At 36.9% G+C, this 21,459-nt stretch overlaps 1 protein-coding gene across 2 annotated transcripts in view; it reads right to left on the bottom strand.

The window, feature by feature from the left end:
- The window catches only part of KCNQ5 (potassium voltage-gated channel subfamily Q member 5), a 532,349-nt gene that overhangs the window by 168,845 nt on the left and 342,045 nt on the right, over positions 1–21,459 (bottom strand). For both annotated transcript variants that reach the window (XM_033102968.1, XM_033102969.1), the window contains exon 2: positions 6,952–7,042. In XM_033102968.1, the coding sequence (XP_032958859.1) occupies positions 6,952–7,042 (91 nt within the window). The remainder of the gene's footprint in view (positions 1–6,951; positions 7,043–21,459) is intronic.

The raw sequence follows: 21,459 nt of genomic DNA, 5'->3' as shown, positions 1-21,459 counted from the left end.
CACTGAGTCATTGTAGTTAAATGAACACATCTGTGCTGAAAGCTGCCCTAATTAATAGTATTCGTGTGAGAAAACCCTTGCAAAGATACTTGCTTTCTTTTACAAAAGTATGATGCTTTCTCAAATAAAGCATTTTTAAATATTTCACGGTCTACCTGGACTCATGTCTCTATTAGGCCCCCATTATACATGGAAAAGCCAGTGATTATAGTATCTTCTAGCTTTCTCTGTGCTGGGAATAGTTCTAAGCCCTGAAATTTAACTAAGTCTTCACAACAGATTTATGAAGAAGTGTATTTTTATGCACTTTTAACAGATGGGAAAACTAAGACACAGATAATTGATTTCCCCAAGTCACACAGCTGAAAAGTGGTAGAAGTGGAATTTGAACTCATGGTGTCAATCACATTCTTAAGTCTATGCTTCTGTGGAGAGAACTAGGGGGACCTGGTATATAGTATAAAACCCCAGTTCATACAACTGAGAAAAATAAAAGAGTAAATCAGTACACGTACCCATCTGGCTTAGAAGAGAGCCAAGTAAGTGACAAGTTTACAAGTAGCACTGGGAGTGTAATTCTGCATGAGAATGATGAGAGCCTCCCCTTGGGGTGGGAGATGGAAACCTAATGACCACATTTGGGCCCCAGGACATGAGCAAGAACAAGTTCAAAGCAATGGCCTACACCTACTATGCTGGTGCCCTCAAGGAAACAGGTAGGTAGAAGTGTGAGTGTCAGAGGTTCCTGAGCACTTTGTCCAGGGTCCAGTTTGCCTGTAGTGAGCTCCTTGTCAGAAGTGTGAGGGCCTTTTGTTCGCACAGAAATAGAATTAGAGTTAAAATATAGTAACATCTTGTAATATGTTAAAAAAAATGGGAGAGAGTTATGAAAAAAGTATACAATTGCGATATATGATTTATATATAATTCTAAATTTACTCTTTTGATGTTTTACTTGTGACCAAAAGTGCACAAAGTGACTCTATTATAAATTCTTGCAAACATTTTAAAAGCCATTCCTACTACTATTTGGATGGCAATTCTTTAGTTATGTTCTATCTTGGGAACTAAAAACACTGCTAGTCAGAACTGTGTTCTATGAATTCTGCTTGATTAGAAGTTCATAGGATAGACAGACTTTGAAATCAGACTATCTCAAATGTGCATATTAAAAGAATAAATAAGATATTCCCTAAATCATTAGATTTCTCTTGTTTTTCCCAATGTTCCACAACTGTTTGAAATTGTCTGATATACTATGTTAACTAAATATGAAAGAGAATAAAAATGCATGCTTTTCTAGTTTATTAATTACTAAAGAAGCCTATATTTGAATTTTTGTGTCCAACTAAAACATAGTCTGGGGAGAAAACATTAATGAAGAATAACATCAGTAAAATCTTAGACTTGCAACATAGTTTGCATGTTTCTATGTAGGTTTTAAGAATACTTTTTGGGTTAAAACATATACCCTGACAATTTATCACAAAATAGTACAAAAATAGGAGGATAAGCAAATCCTGTAGCAATACCTCTCTGAGAACATCTATCTACAACACTACTATGTTGAAAACAGACGCCTCATTTACATAAAAGGACAAAATCCAAAGTCATTCAACACTGAAAGAAGACATTTGAATGGCTAACAGGTACATGAAAAGGCGCTCAACAGCATTATCATCAAGAAAATACAAGTCAAAACCACAGTGAGATATCACCTCGCACTTGTTTGAATGGCAATTATAAAAAAGATAAGAGATAGCAAATACTAGTACGTGGTTAAAAGGGAACCCTTGTGCACTGGTGGTGGGAATGTATGCAGCGGGATCAAAAATACGGTCAATGCTGCTGGGTGTCATCCAATGGGAAGGCAGGGGGGGAATATTTGGTATGGAAAGTGGCACATCAAACCATAGTAACAGTGTGTGACAAGTTTCAAATTGTTCGGTGAAGTCAGAAGGTGTGTTTTAAAGTGTGCCCTAAATCATCCTCCATCATGACAATGCTCTGTGTCACTCATCGCTTCTAGTATATGGCAATTTCTGTCAAATAAAAACATTACAGTGTGTCCTCATCCACCTTATTCACTGGATCTGGCACCATGCGACTTCTGGCTCTTCCCCAAAGTCAAAATGATTCAGGACATTGAGGCAGCCACAACAGCACAACTAAAGACACTCATGAAAGAGGACTTCCAGAACTGCTTCAGAAAGTGGCAAGAATGATGGGATAAGCATATGCAAAGTGAGGGGAGTACTTTGAGGGGGATTAATGGCAATGTGTCTTTTACTGTAACAAATTTTTTAAAAATTTAAACATTCACTGAATTGTTTAATGACACCTCATAAATTGGTACATCTACTATGGAAAACAGTATGGAGTTTCCTCAAAAATTAAAAATAGAACTACCTTACGATCCAGCAATCCCACTTCTGGGTATGTATTTAAAGGAAATGAAATCAGGATCTCAAAGAGATATCAGCATGCTCATTGTCATTTCAGCATTATTCACAATAGTCAAGACATGGAAACAACCTAAGTGTCCATTGATGGACGAACGCATAAAAAACCCTGCGATATATATATATAAATATTATTCAGCCATAAAAGAAGGCTATCTTGCCATATATGACAACATGTATGGACCTTGAGGATATTATGCTAAGTAAAATAAGTCAGACAGAGAAAGACAATTACTGTAAGATCTCATTTGTTATATGTAGTATCTAAAATAATAACAGAAAAGTGAACTCATAGGAACAGAGAGAAGATTGTTAGTTGCAGTGGTGGGACATAGGGGAAATGGGTGAAGGTTGTCAAAGGAAACAAGCTTCCAGTTATAAAACAAATACGTAAGTTCTGAGGCTTTGATATAAAGCATGGTATTTATAGTTAACAATACTGTGTTGTATACTTGAAAGTTCCTAAGAGAGTAGATCTTAAAAATTCTAAACACACATACATACACACACACAACTATGTGAGGTGATGAAGTATTAACTGACTTTATTGTGGTAATCATTTTGCACTATATGAGGTCTGACAATTAAGTTCACAAACTTGTTGCAACGCTGTTGCTAACCTTTTTTTGATATCAGAGGAATTATTCATTATGAATTTGTACCAACTAGACCACCTTCTTACGCCAGTTAACCAAGTTTTCTGTTTGGAACTGCTGCAAAGGCTGCATGAAAAAGTTAGACGACCTGAACTTTTCACCAACTATTCATGGCTCTTGCATCATGACAATGCACCACGTCACACGGCACTGTCTGTGAGGGAGTTTTTAGCCAGTAAACAAATACTTGTATTGGAACACTCTCCCTACTCACCTGATCTGACCTCCAATGACTTCTTTCTTTATCCGAAGATAAAGGAAATATTGAAAGGAAGACATTTTGATGACATTCAGGACACCAAGGGTAACACGATGAGAGCTCTGATGGCCATTGCAGAAAAAGAGCTCCAAAATTGCTTTGAGGGTGGACTAGGCGCTGGCATGGGTGCATAGCTTACGAAGGGGAGTACTTCGAAGGTGACCATAGTGATATTCAGCAATGAGGTATGTAGCACGTTTTCTAGGATGAGTTCGCAGACTTAATTGACCTCATATACATATAGAAAATCATCACATTACACACTTAATCTTACGCAATGTTATATGCTAATTATATCTCAACAAAGCTGGCAAAAAAAGAGGGATGCATGACAATATCTATCGTTTTGTCTACTCAAATTCACTCTAGTTATTAAACTCTGATCAATTGTTCACTGCTTAGGAAGTTTTAAAAATCAAGATACTAATCAGCTTTGTGTTTTTTTGGACCATTTAGAAACTCATTAACAATGAGTGAATTTGTTTGAGAGATTTGGAGGAGGTAAACCGAACATTTTGTGAGATACCTCTTGCTTGACTTACTCATAATATATATCATTGGTCATACAGTGGATCCAGTTTTGCTGTGTTCCCAAGTCTAAAAATCAGGTTTATATTTTCACTCTAAAAGTCCTAGTTGTAGCTCTCTATATGGACCTAAAAGGCAGCTGTGTCTTAGACCTTGGGCCTAGAACATTTGTTTTTATCAAAGGGGCACATGAGGCTAAAAGCCCACTTGTGACCCAAATGGAAACCTTTTAAATGGAACAAATCCCCACTGTGCTCTTTGGTTTATCTGCTCTCTACCTTGGGTTTTGAAAGAGTAACCCTAACATTAGTGATATACAGCTGAGCACAATTTGTATGGAAATAAATTGGAATAGATTTGTTCCAGGCTGAAAAATAATTTCTCCCTGGACATATACATGCGCAAAAAAAAAAAAAAAAAAAAAAAAAAAGGAAAAAAGAAAAAAAGAAGAAACTAGACCACCTTCTTACACCATATACAAAAATAAACTCAAAATAGATTAAAGACTTAAATGTAAGACCGAAAACCATAAAACTCCTAGGAGAAAATATAGAAAGTAAACTCTCAGACATTACCCTTAGTAATATTTTTACAGATTGGGCAAGGGAAACAAAAGAAAAAATAGACAAATGGAACTACATCAAACTAAGAAGTGTTTTCACAGTAAAGGAAACTATCAGCAAATCAAAACAATACCTCACCGAAAGGGAGAAGATATTTGCCAATGATACCTCTGATAAGAGGTTAATATCCAACATTTATAAAAAAATTCGTACAACTCAACACCAGAAAAACCAAACAATCCAATTAAAAAATGCGCAGAAGACATGAATAGACATTTCTCTAAAGAGGACATACCAATAGACATATGAAAAGATGCTCAACATCACTAATCATTAGAAAAATGCAAATAAAAACCATAATGAGATTACACCTCACTCCTATCAGAATGGTCATCATCAATAAATCAACAAATCACAAGTGTTGGTGAAGATGTGGAGAAAAGGGACCCCTTGTGCAGTGTTGGTGAGATTGCAAATTGGTACAGCCAATATATTGGAGGAACAATATAGAGGTTCCTCAAAGAACTAAAAATAGAACTACCAGGAGCATTCTACTCCTGGGCATTTATCCAAAGAAATTCAAAACACTAATTTGAAAAAAAAAATGCACTCCTATGTTTATTGCAGCACTATTCACAATAGTCAAGATATGAAAACAACCGAAATGTCCTTCAACAGTTGACTAGGTAAAAAAATTGTGGTACAATTATACAATGGAATATTACTTTGCCATAAAAAAGAATAAAATCATACCATTTGCAACAACATGTATGGATGTAGAGGGTATTATATTAAGTGAAATAAGTCAGACTGAGAAAGGCAAATACCATATGATCTCACATGTGGAATCTAAAGAACAGAACAAATGAACAAACAAAACAGAAATAGACTCATAGATACAGAGAACAAACTGATGGTTGCTAGATAGGAGGGAAGTTGGGTGATGGGAGAAGGTGAAGAGATTAGAACATACAAATTAGTAATCACAAAATAGTCACAGGGATGTGAAATACAGTATGGGGAATATAGTCAATAATGTTGTAAAGACTATGTAGGGTGTCAGACGAGTACTGGACTTATCAAGGGGATCACTTCACAAATTACATAAATGCCTAACCATTGCACTGTACACCTGCAACTAATATAAAATGATATTGAATGTCAACAATTAAATATATACTTAATTATATATATGTATGTATGTATGTATGGTCACGGATGTGAAGTACAGCACAGGGAATATAGTCAATGGTATAGTAACAGCTATATATGATATCAGATGAGTAGTAGACAGGGAAGGGGGTTATCACTTTGTGAGGGGCGTAAATGTCTAATCATTATGTTGTTTTGTACACCTGAAACTATTAAAAACAAATGATTTTCCCTTGATGTAAGACTGAGACTTGATGAAGTCTTGGTAACATCAAGTACAAACTAGCCATCTGAAAGCACAGGTAGACGAGCAGCTCCCCTCCACTTAGGTCATATGAGTTGACATCTTTGTTTCCACCTTCAAGGTAAGAATAATTTTCTTATAGTAAATGCTTATTGCTGGACACAACCCATCTCTATTTATTAGGGTACACAGCCATCTTACTCCATCCCCCCTTTCGCTGTCTTTCTTTTGTAGTTCACCATGTTTCACAGCAGAAGTGAGTCCCAGTTGAGATTTCATTCAGCCAGTTCTGCAGCTGTCAAGTCTGATATTTTTGGACTAAGTCACTGGGTCAAAATAGATGTAAATGAACCAAACTTTCAATCAGATGTGATTTGAGTATACAGTGCTATAGTTTAGTGTAATAGAAAGTAGAAGAGCTTAAAAAGCCCAGAATAATTCAGAATAAAATACCTTAGGGTCTTTTTCCATTTTAAAATGAATTGAGCAACTCTGTGTGGTTGAGGATTGGCAGCAAAATGTAGAATTTCTCACCAGGTAACTGTATTAGCAACAAAACTCATAATGCAGCCTGTTGGTTGAAAACAGCATGAAGGAGTCTTCTGTTTTTTCTTTTTTCTCTCTCTTTTTTTTTAATGAGGTGCTATATTCTCATAGTTCTTGGCCAATTATACTTAGCTACTGCCAAATTGTGGTTATTGGAAAATGCTCTCTATTCTGTAACTTTTAGCACTATAATGAGAGACCTCATGGACATTGATTCTTTTTATAATTGGTTTATTACCATAGGTGAACATCATTAAAACTACTTCCAAGTATAGCCTTCTATTTATGCTGTCACGATAGCACAAGAAATTGCTATGTAATAGCTACCCTGAATATTTTTATATATTCCTGAGGAGTGACTAAAAGTTAAAATGGTGGGCAAATGTTTCAGCAATCTTTGAAACTTTTATACTTCACAGTAACTCTCTTTTTTTTTCTAGATAGAACTTTTTTTGTAGGATATAATGCAGTGCATAAATTTATAGACAGTGATTATATTACATAAACTTGATGTACATTTTTGTTCATATGTTTCACTTACCAGAATCAAGAGGCAACTTGAGGCCAACTTTGTGTGCTCAGGGATGGTAGAGAACACTGATAAAATCAAGCAACCGAAGACAAGAAGAAAGCTGTAAAACAACAAAAAAGAGAAATCTGATGAGAACCTTGACTTCTCATGGCAGACTTAATTTCATCTTTCTAATGAATAAAGCACCAGATTCATTTGAATTGGCATTGATTAAATCATAAAAGCCCTGGAAAGGACTAGCCATTTTGAATAAAAAAATACAATGGGATGTACGGTGCAAATTTGGGTCCTTTGCAGCTTTATTAATGAAGGGAAGGTTTTGTGTGTGTGTGTGTGTGTGTGTTGTGTGTATGTCTGTTGTATGCTGTATTTAAATGCTGCACCTATATGGGAAGCACATGCTGCAGCCACTCCCCTTTCAAAGAAGCAGAATCTGCCTCACGTTTAGCAGTTTTGGTGAGCCATCAAGTGTTCTAAGTGGTTGTTACTAAGTCACTGGCTCATTTTTGATATTGCTGATGGATTCTTGTTTGCCATTACTTTATAATAACCATAAGAATAGAAAACAAAGGGAATGATTTCTTCTGATACTCATGTGCTTTTCATTCCCTTACAGTCAAACAGAAAGGACCCCTCAGCTCTGTCTGTTCATACACAATGATAGGGAGCGGAAGTCAGGAGCAGCGTTTTCTACCAATCCATCCACAGACAATGTTATTCCTAGAAATATGGAACTTCTGAGGTCCAGAAGGGGAGCCAAGTTCCCAAGGAAATGTCTAATAAAAAGGGAAGTCTCTGTTTTAAAGTGGAAGTTACTTATCCTGAAATGCAAGATTAAAAACTAAAACAAAACCCAAAACAACAATACCTGAACTACTTGTTCCAGGCCATATTTTTTACTTTTACTCATCTCTGAGAAGCTCAGAAAATAATCTCCCTAAAATACCAGTTTCCATGATCTTCAGTATGGCAGTGGAGTCAGTCCCTCCCTCCTCTTGGCTTGCTTTGACGAGTCTTAGAAGCCTTTCTACTGCAGTTGACTGTGAGCTTCTAAGGGCCTATAACCAGGGATTGCCAAATTATAGCCATGGGAACAAATCTAGTCCCTAATGCCTGTTTTTATAAATAAAGTTTTATTGGCACACAGCCCCACCCATTCATTTATGCCTTGTCTATGGCCGCTTTTATGCTACAACTGCAGAACTGAGTAGTTTGACAGAAATAGTATGGTGCACAAGACTAAAATATTTCCTCTCTGGCCCTTTAGAAAAAGTTTGACAACTCCTAACTGATACCATGTACTCCTTATTTCTTTATATCTATCCCAACACAGAACCAGACTGGAAGTTCATAACTGCTTATGTTCTATATGCTGATAACAATTGCTAACATTCACAGAGGGTTTCCTATAAGCTGGACACAGGACTAAGCCCCTTTCACATGCACTATCCACATTATCCTCACAAATTTACAGAATAGAAATATCATTATTTCCATTTTACAGATATGAAAACTAAGCATTAAGGACATTTTGTAACTCATCCAAGGCTGTGTAGCAGAAAGAGGGTTCAAGCACTTTCTATCCCGAGCTGTCTGTCCTGTCAGTGTTGCTGAAATAGAATCATAGATGAGAATGGCAATAACATTTTTGGCTCAGCAAGATTTTGGGGGATATTTCTCTCTCTCTTCAAGTTGAGAAGTAAGTAGTTTTCAATCCAAATAGAAGTCTCCAAGGGAAAGAAGTCCACTAACAAAACATACCTAGTACACAATGTTAATAACCACTCATTATACTTTTGACTCATGCGTATAATGATTCAAGATACTTTAGATTATACTTTAAATTGGCCCTAATGGAATGGAAATTATAAACAAGAAATCAAATTCCACAATTTATCTTTGCACCTTTATGACTTGCAAATTACTAATGAGAAGATGAAATTAAGGGATCACTCAGGTAGTTGGGAGGACGATGTTGCATCAAATAAAGACAGTGACACATATTTCTCCTCTGGTGATTGTCTGTTATCTAGATATGCCCATGGGTCCAGACTTATCAGAAAACATTAGGGAAAGCAAGCAGGGGATTATTTAATCACTAAGACACCTTCTTCCTCCTAACGTATCCCGGTGGTAGCTTCATGACCTCTACATTTGTATTTAAAACAGATCTATGTCACGAATCCTTTTGCTTGTTCCTTCTTCATTAACCTGCATGTCACTACTTTGCCCATTTTCTTCCTTGAGCTGATCTTACTTTCCTTTCTAACAAGAGTAGTTTCTGAACTAGAATTCTGTTATTGCTATAGGGCCCCATCTGAAGACTGCAAGCCAAAAACCTCCAATGCTCTGGCTGCCCAAGGGGCTATGGATGGACAAATACATTCCTTCCTTCCTTCCTTCCTTCCTTCCTTCCTTCCTTCCTTCCTTCCTTCCTTCCTTCCTTCCTTCCTCCCTCTCTCCTTGCCTCCCTCCCTTCTTTCCTTCCCTTAACCATTCATCCATTTATCCAGTCAGCAAATGATGATGTATATAATACTCGGCTGAGCCATGGGGATATAAAAATAAACAAGACCTTTTTCTTTTTTTGCCTTCAGAGTTTAGGGTATGTTGAGGGATACAGAGTACTAAACAGATGTAAAGAAAATCAAAATTCTGAGTGATGATTTCAAAGATAGGGAAAATACAGGGGATGACAGAAGCACACAGGAAAGGAGGGATTAGGCAGGACTGGTTATGCTTAGTTTGTGGAGTCAAGTGCAAAGTGAAAATGCAGGGACCTTTGTTAAAAAATTATTAAGAATTTCAAACTGTACAGATACATAAAGGAAAATAAAAAGAACCTGGATTACCTTCTTACGCCATATACAAGAATAAACTCAAAATGGATTAAAAACTTTAATATAAGACCCCAAATCATAAAACCCCTAGAAGAAAATATAAGAACTAAACTTCAGACATTATTACCTTTAGTAATATTTTACTAAAGGTATATCTCCTCAGGCAAGGGAAACAAAAGAGAAAATAAACAAATGGAACTACATTAAACTAAAAAGTTTTTTTCACAGCACAGGTAACCAACAAAAAAATATCCTACTGAATGGGAGAAGACATTTGCCAATGATACATCTGATAAGGGGTTAATATCCAACATTTATAAAAAATTCATAAAACTCAACACCAAAAAAACAATCAATTAAAAAATGGGCAGAGGACTTGAATAGACATTTCTCCAAAGAGGACATACAAATGGCCAATAGACATACGAAAACACGTTCAATGTCACGAATCCTCAGAGAAATGCAAATAAGAACCACAATGAGTTATCACCTCACACTTGTCAAAATGGCTATCATCAATAAATCAACAAATAACAAGTGTTGGCCAGGATGTGGAGAAAAGGGAACCCTTTCGTACTGTTGTGGGATTGCAAATTGGTGCAGCCACTGAGAAAAATAGTATGAAGTTTCCTCAAAAAATTAAAAATAGAACTACCTTATGACCCAGCAATTCCACTCCTGGGTATTTATCCAAAGAAATCCAAAACACTAATTTGAGAAGATATACACACCCTATGTTTATCACAGCACTACTCACAATAGCCAAGATAATGGACACAACTGAAATGTCCTTTAATAGACAATTGGATAAAGAAATTGTGGTACATTTATACAATGAAGTATTACTCTGCCATAAAGAAGAATGAAATCTTACCATTTGCAACAACATGGATGGACCTAGAAGGCATTATGCTAAGTGAAATAAGTCAGACTGAGAAAGACACATACCATATGATCTCACTTATATTCTAAAGAACAGAATCAATGAACAAACAAAACAAAAATAGACTCATAGATACAGAGAACAAATTTATGGTTGCTAGATGAGAGAGGGTTTGGGGGGATGAGTGAGCAAGGTGAAGGGATTAGGAAGTACAAATTGGTAGTCACAAAATAGTTATGGGGATGTGAAACACAGTATGGGAAGTACAGCTAATAACGTTGTAAAAACCATGTATAGTGTCAAATCGGTACTAGATTTATTGGGGGATCACTTCATAAATTATATAAATGTCTAACCACTATGTTGTACACCTGCAACTAATATAAAATAATATTGAATGTCAACTATAATTTAAAAATGTATAGTCACAGAATGTAAAGTACAATATAGAGAATATAGTCAATGGTACCATAATAGCTATGTATGGTGTCAGATGGGTAGTAGACTTGGGGTTAGCACTTTGTGAGGTGTGTAAATGTCTAATCATTATGTTGTTTTGTACACCTGAAACTAATAATAAAAAAATTATTAAGAATTTCGAGATGGTGACAGCAAAACATGACACTAAGTTTGACTGTAGCACTGGGCTGAATTGGGAGTCTGGGGCCATGATCGAGGGAGAGGCTTGTATGGCAGGGTCTGTCTTTAGTTTAATAGAGTTGCACTCTGGGAAAATCAAGTAGGCAGCAGTGTGTGTTAGGATGTATTTGAATAGTTGAGTAGCCGGGACGAGAGTAATGGCAATCTAGGTGAGGTTGAAAGTAATCGGTAGAAATGAGAATGGAATAAAGAGGAAGATTGGAGGGATACTGTAAATATAGGAATTCTCTGACTTTTGTAATTATTAGATTAGTTCGTAAAGTTTGGGAAGGGGGTGTGGTGGCTAAAAAGTCTGAAGTTTCCATACATAGCTATTGGTGATACATCTAACAAGTCAAGAACATCAAGGGGAAACTGATTTTGAAGAGAAGAGGACAAATCCAATTTTAGATATCCACATAGATTGTGGAATTAAATTTTGGGCACAAAGTCTGGTTGGAGATATGGAAGTACTTTCTTTCTAAAGGAAGTGAATGTATGGAACATGGTATCCTGAGGAAAGTGCTGACCAAGCATAGAAGGTTTAGTTAAATAAGCATAAAGGATGTTTAAGGAACATTTCCTGATCTTGGAGAATGACATCATGGAGAGCAACAAACACATTTTGCTATGAATTAGCTCTTGGTAGCATTGTCAGAGACAGACTCTCTGGCTAGGAAAAGCACTGAACTGACACAGAATCACCCCTCTGTGGTGACAGTGGCCAGATATCAGACTTATTGGTGGTGACATAGTGCACTGCTGGGGTTTGAGCATGGCACTGCTAATGTCATTGCTTGTGTGGGTCCAGCACACAGGTGCGTATGCTGACGACTAACCACTACTCCGCCGCTCTCTCTACTGGTTGAATAAAAGTGGGAGTAGTGGCAAGAGTCATTGGGTGCAGGGTGCCTTAATCTAGGCTCCATGGGCCTCCAGGGGATCTGTGGATAGAATTTAGGAGGGGGGGCTGTGAATGTAGATGGAAAAAAATTGCATTTGTATTTGTCACTAACCATGGCAACAAATCATGATGGTATTTGCAGTACTTGTTACTTTGTCACTCATTGAAATTATAGATATTTTCATACCTCCTTTTACAGTGGTAGGTGAAACTTGAATACTGATTTTGCTCATCACTATTTCAGGATTATGGTAGATATTAGACTCACTGTTGGGGGTTGTTTTTCTAATGCATTAATAAAGAAGCATGTGTATTACTATATCAGAAACTTGTTTAATATTTTAATAATAGCATTTCTATATAATTTTTCTTTTGTAATCACATGTATTTGATGCATTTTAAAACATTATTCTGAGGAATGGTTCATAGCTTTCATCAGACTGAAGAATCCATGGCACACAAAAAAGTTTAGATGCCTGTGGTGGAGGATTAGGAAGGCAGGAGCTTGGAATGGAAAGTGACCCATTTTGGCATGGGTCATCAAGTTACTCATATAAGTTTTAAGATCAGTTTGAAAAAATATGGGTATTTTTTCTTTTACATTAATCCTGAGATAACATAAGATCCATATTCCTTCAAAATTAACCTATAACCTCCATTGGCCTTTATTTTACCTGAAGCAGTCATTTATATTTTATTTCTGAGGAAATTCATTTTGATGCAGACCTTTTGTCCAAAACTTCTTATTAAATGGTGCTGATTATTGTAAGAGGAGAAGGGCATTTATGATAAAAAATATCATCAGTTCAAAGGCCTCTATGTTTATTCAAGAAAACCACCATCAGCTTTTCTTGTAGGTTAATTAAGAATCAATTTGTCAGATTTAATTTGATAAAAAGCTTTACTTGGAAATATCATGGGTGCTTGTGGAGCAGAAGATATCCAGCTTCCAAAGCTCAGGCTTCAAGCACAGATTCATTTAGCAAGAATTAAAATGATATGAAAACAAAGCGTTCAGAAAAGCTTTGCTGATCTTTTGTCAAATGAACCATGGTAACTTCCACAATGTCACTGACATATACACAACTCCAGCCACTCAGAAGCAATTATGGATAGTGAAGGAAAAAGAAATGGAGCTAGTGTTCAAAGCAGACATCTCAAACAGTTTAGTTCAGTGGAGCAGGCAAATTAATAGCAGGGCTTTGTGGACTGAAACAATCACACATTTACACCTAGAAGGTGCTCTCTGCAAGTATTTTGATGGACTATAAGCTTTCCATGGTCTGACTGTCCAAGTAAGAGAACCATTAAGAAAGTTTTGGGAGAGAGGAGATCTTAAGTGTCTTAAATGGAATGAAATTATGGGATTAAAATGAAGAATGCTAATAGGAAGTAGATATAGAGTTTTTTTAACTAAATTCATTGGGGTGAAATTACTAATCAAGTAAATTATATAGGTTTCAAGTGTACAATTCTATAATACATCATCCTGTATATTGTGTTTTCACCACCCAAAGTCAAATCTCCTTCCATCACCATATATTTGACCCCTTTTACTCTTTCCTACCCCCGCAACCTCTGGTAACCACTGAACTGTTGTCTGTGTCAATGAGTTTTTGCTTGTTTTTTTTTTTTTTTTTTTTTTTTTTCATTTGTGGCTTTTAGTTTCATATCACACATACGAGTGATATCATATGGTTCTCGACTTTCTCTGTCTGATTTATTTCACTTGGCATGATAATCTCAAGATCCATCCATATCATTGCAAGTGGCAGTCTTTTATCTTTTCTTATGGCTGAGTACTATTCCATTGTATATATTGTATCACATTTTCTTTATCCAATCATCTATTGAAGGACACTTTGGTTGTTTCCACGTCTTAGTCACAGTGAATAATGCTGCAATGAACATGAAGGTTAATATATCTTCACAGATAAATGTTTTCAGATTTTTTTGGTAGATATCCAGATGAGGGATTGCTGGCTCATGTGGTAATTCTATTCTTAATTTTTTTGAGGAACCTCCATATTGATTTCCATAGTGGCTGTACTTACTTACATTCCCTCCACCAGTGTATGAGGGTTCATTTTTCTCCACAACATCGCCAACGAAGACCTGAAACAATAAATTGCATAGAAGAAAACATAGGTACTAAATTTATGGACCTTGGTCTTAGAGAGGATTTTATGAATTTGACCTCAAAGGCAAAGGAAGTAAAAGCAAAAATAAATGAATGGGACTATATCAAACTTAAAAGCTTCTGCACAGCAAAAGAAGCCATTAACAAAATAAAGAGGCAACCAACTGAATGGGAGAAGATTTTTGCAAGTAAAGCTTCTAATAAGGGGCTAATATAAAAAATATACAAGGAACTTATACAACTCAACAACAAAAAATCAAACAATCCACTTAAAATATGGGCAGAGGACCTGAATAGACATTTCTCCAAAGAGGACATAGAGATGGCCAATAGACATATGAAAAAATGTTCAATATCACGAATTATCAGAGAAATGCAAATAAAAACCACAATGAAATATCACCTCACCCCAGTCAGAATGGCTATCATCAACAAGACAAATAGTAACAATTGTTGGAGAGGCTGTGGAGAAAAAGGAACCCTCATACACTGTTGGTGGGAATGCAGACTGGTGCAGCTGCAATGGAAGGCAGTGTGGAGGTTCCTCAAACAATTAAGAATAGAATTACCATATGACCCAGAAATCCCTTTCCTGGGTATCTACTCAAAAAATCTGAAAACATTTATCCATAAATATATATGCGCTCTGGTGTTCATCGCAGCTTTATTTACGGTGACCAAGACATGGAAACAACCAAAGTGTCCTATGATTGATAGATGGATGGATAAAGAAGTTGTGGTATATATACACAATGGAATACTATTCTGCCTTAAGAAAAGCTGAAACAGTACCATTTGCGACAATATAGATGGATCTTGAGATTATTACGTTAGGCGAAATAAGTGAGACAGAAAAAGTCGAGAACCATATGATTTCACTGATATGTGATATATAAAACTGAAAAAAACAAAAGAACAAGACAAACAAATGAATTAACAAAAACTCATAGACACAGACAATAGTTTAGGGGTTACCAGAGGATAAGGGGGATGGTGGTAGATGAAGGTAAAGGGGATCAAATATATGGTGATGGAAGGAGAACTGACTCTGGGTGGTAAACACACAATGTGATATATAGATGATGTACTACAGAATTGTACACCTGAAACCTATGTAATTTTTACTAACAATTGTCACCCCAATAAACTTAAAAAGAAAAGTCAGAGAAGATGGGAAAGCATGGTTTCTGCTTGCACAATGTTTCTGTAGAGGACCACGGCTGATGTAAATGAGCTAGGACAGGGCATGAGATGGCAAAGTAGTTCAAGGGCCTCCTCTCAGAGCAATCCCTGGACTTGGCCTAAACACAGACAAAGGGCAGGCTCAGCTTGATTCTCACCCCAGGATAAGAGAAGCATTGTGTTTGAGTTCCCTCTTTAGATGGGGATTATTTTTGAAACATCACTGATAGATGGTTGTTCATGGTTCTCTTTGAACCCTTCCAGCATTCAGAACCCTCCCTGCACTTAAGGCAGCAGAGTCCCATTAGAGACCACCCAACTATTGGAAGACGACTTTTCCCCTCTGAATCAAGTCTGCTTATCTGGGCCCTTGACTCATTGGTGCTCATTCAGGCTCTGGATCACCGAGGACATATGCTTACCCCTCCATATGTTAGTTCAGATATTCGAGGTTGGTTTTATCACGACTTCTCCACGAGTCTTCAGATTAAATATACCAAGCCCAGTTCTTTGTTTACTTTGCATATGAAACAATGTCTAGATTTGTCACTCTCCTTGTCACTGTTCTTTAAGTATACTCAGATTGTTCCAGCATCCGTCGAAGTTTGACTCAGGCCCATCACTGAATGCCAGTCTAAGCAAAAGATTTAGCATCGAGTCGCCAACATAAAATATCTGCATAGTCGATTCTTGCCAGGAAATCCAGATTCAAAGTTTCCACTGCCCAGCTATTCGTAAAAGTTTGGTTTCAAAAATAACTGTCTTAAAGATATGCATGTGCTTATTTTCCTGCAGCTTACCTAGTGCACCACAGGGTCTGGAGCAAACCAACCCTTGCCAACCTCTATAGTTGGACCTCATTACCTTGATTGCTCACTGAATACTTTCACTGAACTGTTTGATTTTTTGCTATTTTCTTTCTTCTTTTTTAAAAAAGGCCTTTATTTATTTAAATGTGTTTTTCCAGGACCCATCAGCTCCAAGTCAAGTAGTTGTTTCAATCTAGTTGTGGAGGGCACAGCTCACTGGCCCATGTGGGAATCAAACCAGCAACCTTGTTAAGAGGACCGCGTTCCAACCAACTGAGCTAACCAGCCGCTCCATTTTGCTATTTTCTTGAGGAGCAAAAAGCATTCAATTGATTTACTCCATACTTCACATTGTATTTGTTCAACGAGTTATCATGTAAGAAATTTCCCTTAGGATTTTATTGCAAGAAAAATCTTGTAATATGATGGGCAAATTGGTCATATTTTTTTAAGGAGGGTGCAGCTCACAATAACCCTTGGGGGGATCAAGAACCAGCAACCTTAGTGTTATTAACACCATGCTCTAACCAACTGAGCTAACTGGCCACCCCCAAATTGGTCGGTTTTAATGAATTCATGGTGCTGGGTCTAGATTTATGTTATAAAGCATCAAAGTATTGGTGGATGAAATTGAAGAACTTTTATAAACAAACTTTAATAAATCTTGAAAAATCCAATTGGTGCCAAATGATCTGAGAGAGAAAAATATTCTGAGTGTCACAAAAAGAGTAAAGTAAGGGAGCTGGACTTTGTATATTGACAAGCTCAATTACAATTCCATAGGAATATTCCAGATAGAATATTAAACAAATTATTTCTAATAAATTCCAAGGAACAACTATGACTTCTAGATAGCAACACAAGCTCACCAAGAGCAAGAAACACTAAACTATGTTTGTTTCCTATTTTGATACATTTACCAGCTTGTTATATTAGGGGAGTAAAGTGTCCTGATTTCAGCAAATCACTGGAAAGTGCTTCATAATATCCTTGAGAAAAAGAAGGAGAAATTCGGGAAGATGATATGACTCTTGGGAGAATTTGTACTTGGTGAGAAGTCTCCAGAGACAAGCCACAGTTTTATGTAAGAAATTTCTGAAGACAAGTGTCTTGAAGACAAGTGAAATCCCATTATCCATCAAGCCAAAACATTATCTGTTGTTTATGGGAAAAAAAAAAAAAAAGATAGGGTTTTACTTTATGGAGACAGTGATCTTTTAACATATTTTGTCTTTGTCTTGGCTGCTAGAAAGTTTAGAGGTGAATTTGGGACCCACGTTAACAATGGTGCAGATCTTTCTGGTATACATATTTATGGATTAACTTTGTTCTTGACTTCTTAATATTACCCTATCATTATGTTACCTTCCCTATATTATTTCAGTCACACATATTTACAGACACTGGGAACTTAGGCATGGTATCTGCCTAACGGGGTTATAGTTTAGTGGGAAGACAGACCTTTGCTTATTTTTATCCATATGTGTTTTGTTAGCAGCCTCAAGTCCTTTTTGGATGATACAAGTATCTGGTGTATAGGTGACTAAATATGAAAGTGACAAAGGTGTGGTTTTTTTTTTCTATCACTACTCTTGGAACAGGAGTATTAATGCATCCTAAAGTTGCATTCTTTTTAAAGAAGCAAATGATGCCATTAGCTCAAATTCAACCAAATACATTTCTCTCACTTGGATTTCTGAAAAGTTTTTTACATTTGTTAGTTTTACATTTTTTTAAATATTATTTTTTATTGATTTATTCCTAGCACGAACTACCAATTCCCTATTCCAAGAATCTCCAAAGTTCTACACTTGTCTTCAGTTTTTTCTTTTTCTTTTTTTAAAAACCCTGTGACTCATCTCTGGAGACTTCTCACCAGGTATTAATCCTCCCAAGAGTCATATCATGCTGCCTGAATTTCTCCTCCTTTTCCTCAAGGATATTATAAAACACTTTCTAATGCCTTACTGAAATCAAGATATTTTATCTAATCTATTCCCCTGATACAGCAAACTGGTAAACCTACTGAAATAGGAAATAAGCATAGTTAAATGTTTCTTGCTCTTGGAAAACTTGTGTTTTCTAGACATCATAGTTGTTCTTTTGAATTTATTAGAAATAATTTGCTGCATGATGTCATAAAAATGGTGGCGTGAGGCGAGCCTCTTGAAATCTCCCCTGGAATTTAAAACAAATTGAACAATTATAACTCCACAAAGGACTACCTGCACAGCAGACAGGCAAGACTAAGAGGCGCACTACTGAAATCATCTAAAGGTGGGCAGATTACGAGAGCAGGGGAGGAGGGAAAGGAGAAGTGAGACAGGGCCATGTGGGCACAGGATGCATACCTAGCTTGGTGCTCCAAGATTGCTGTATTCCAGAACTACCACAGCTGCAGGAGAGGGAAGAACTTGGACTGGTAGGGCTCCACTTATGGCCCAGAGGGCTGAGGGGATAGCACATAACATGGCCGAACCCAACGCTCATGGCAGAGACCTCAGAGCAAAGACTGAGGGAAGAAGGCTGAAAACTGTAGCCCTCACTGCTGAGTAGAGAATGGAAGCCTTAGGCACTATGCCCAGTAACCCCCTCCTTATCCTCCCATAGCTCACCTGCCCCCCCTACCTGTCCAGTGCTAGAAGAGGAACAATAGCGTGTCAGATCAAAAAGAACAGAATGTTTGTCATTCTGAGAACTGTGATCTGCAGACACAGACTCAAAGCCCAACTAGTTCAAGCAAAGGGGAGGGAGCCGTGGAAGCAGGATTGGCTGTGGCGGTGGTCGTCGACATTACTCTGGGCCACCTCTCACAACCCACCTCACCCCTGTCCCCACCTATTTGGACAGATCTCTGTAGGAGTAAACAGAACTGCTGAAACACACAGGCTCTGAATCTGGTGCAGGAAGAGCTTTAGAACCTCAGAAGCTCTCCACATCCCCCAATGGAGGCAGCGCCCTATGACCCAGGTGAACTGTTCACAGAGGAGAAGCCCGCCTTCCAGGGAATCCCCCATTGTATGAGAAGCTGGAATAATGCAGAGAAAACCTAACACTACAGTGTAAGAGAGAATAAAAGGCTGCAGTCAGAGAGAAAATCAAACATTCTACCAACACCTAAGGGAAAACAAAAGAAAGCCCTCTTTCCATTAACCTGATGCAGAATCCACTCCCATAGATGTCTAGGAAGAGAAATAATAAATCATTAATTGCCATGAATAACCAAGGCAACAAGACAGCTCAGAAAGAAAATGAAATATCTCCAGTAAATGAACATAAAGACATGGAAATACGTGACTTAAATGACTGCAGTTCTTAAAAATTGCAGTTCTTACAAAAATCAACGAGATGCAAGAAAACACAGACAGATAGTTTAATGAACTCAGAAACATAATCAAAGAACAAAATGAAAATTTAACCAAAGAGGTTGAAATTTTAAAAAAGAACCAAGTAGAATTTCTGGAGCTTAAGAACTCAATAGAAGAAATTAAGAATGAAATAGCCAGCTTAGGTAGTAGAGTTGACCAGATGGAGGAAAGAATCAGTGACATCAAAGATAGAAACCTGGAAATGACATGGATGGAAGAAGAGACTTGAGACTTAAAAGAAATGAAAGAACTCTACAACACCTTTTGACTCCATCAGAAAGAGCAATATAAGAATAATGGGCATACCAGAAGGAGAAGAAAGAGAGAAGGGAACAGAGAGTATATTCAAACAAATAGTGCACGAGAACTTCACAAACTCATGGAAAGAACTGGATCCTCGAATCCAAGAAGCAAATAGAACACCTAATTACCTCAACCCCAAAAGGCCTCCAATGCACATTGTATTGAAACTGTCAAAAATTAATGACAAAGAAAGAATCCTCAAGGCAGTCAAGGAAAAGAAGATGGTAACCTACAAAGGAAAGCCCATTAGATTATCATAAGATTCTTCAGCAGAAACTCTACAAGCCAGGAGGGAATGGAATCAAATATTTAAACTATTGAAAGGGAGAAATTATGAGCCAAGAATAATATATCCAGCAAAGATATCCTTTAGAAATGAAGGAGGAATAAAGACCTTTCCAGACATACAGAAGCTGAGGGAATTTTCTAACACATGACCTGCATTATAAGAAATACTGAAGGAAGCTATTCGACCAGCATAAATAGGGATAATTTGTGAAAACCAAACATAAATGGGGGGAGAGTAAAGGCCTGAACCGGAACATGGGAACGGAGAAAGTAAGCATGCAGAAGAAAATGGAATACTCTAAATATGAAATTTTCTTTACATAAACTTAATGGTAACCACTCAAAAAAAAAAAATCCAAAACTGAAATATATAACGTAATAAAAGAAGAAACAGAGGGAAAATATCATACAATACCACCACAAAGAAGTAACAGACAGCAACAAAAAGGGAAAGAAACAATGGAGACAGAGTCTTACCGGAAAACCAAAGATAGAATGATAGGAAATCCTCACATATCAATAATCACCCTAAATGTAAATGGACTGAACTCACCAATAAAATAGCACAGAGTAGCAGATTGGATCAAAAAACTAAGCCCAACCATATGCTGTCTCCAAGAGAAACATCTTAGCTACAAGGACAAGCATAAACTCAAAGTGAAGGGTAGAAATTGATACTCCAAGCAAACGGTATTCAGAGACAATCAGGTGTAGTCATACTTAGGTCAGATGAAACAGACTTCAGGATAAAAAAGGTAACAAGCGACAAAGATGGAGATTTCATAATGATAAAGGGGACTATACAACAAGAAGACATAACAGTCATCATTATTTATGCCCAAATCAGGTAGCACCGAAATATACCAAGCAACTAGTAACAGAACTAAAGGGAGAAATTGACCAAAACACAATTATAGTAGGGGACCTACATACAACATTGACAGCTATGGATAGATCATCCAAACAGAAAATAAAGAAAGAAATAGCAGCCCTAAATGACACATTAGATGAAATGGACATAACTGACATTTATAGAACACTTCATCCCAGAACATCAGACTATACATTGTTTTTCTAGTGTACATGGAACAGTCTCAAGGATAGACCATATATTGGGACATAAAACTAGCCTCAGCAAATTTAAGAAGTTTGAAATCATGC

The sequence above is a fragment of the Rhinolophus ferrumequinum genome, chromosome 3 (assembly GCF_004115265.2).
Source record: "Rhinolophus ferrumequinum isolate MPI-CBG mRhiFer1 chromosome 3, mRhiFer1_v1.p, whole genome shotgun sequence".
Taxonomy (NCBI): Eukaryota; Metazoa; Chordata; class Mammalia; order Chiroptera; family Rhinolophidae; genus Rhinolophus; species Rhinolophus ferrumequinum.
Note: the sequence above shows the minus strand (reverse complement) of the source record. Positions and strands in the feature narration are given on the sequence as shown.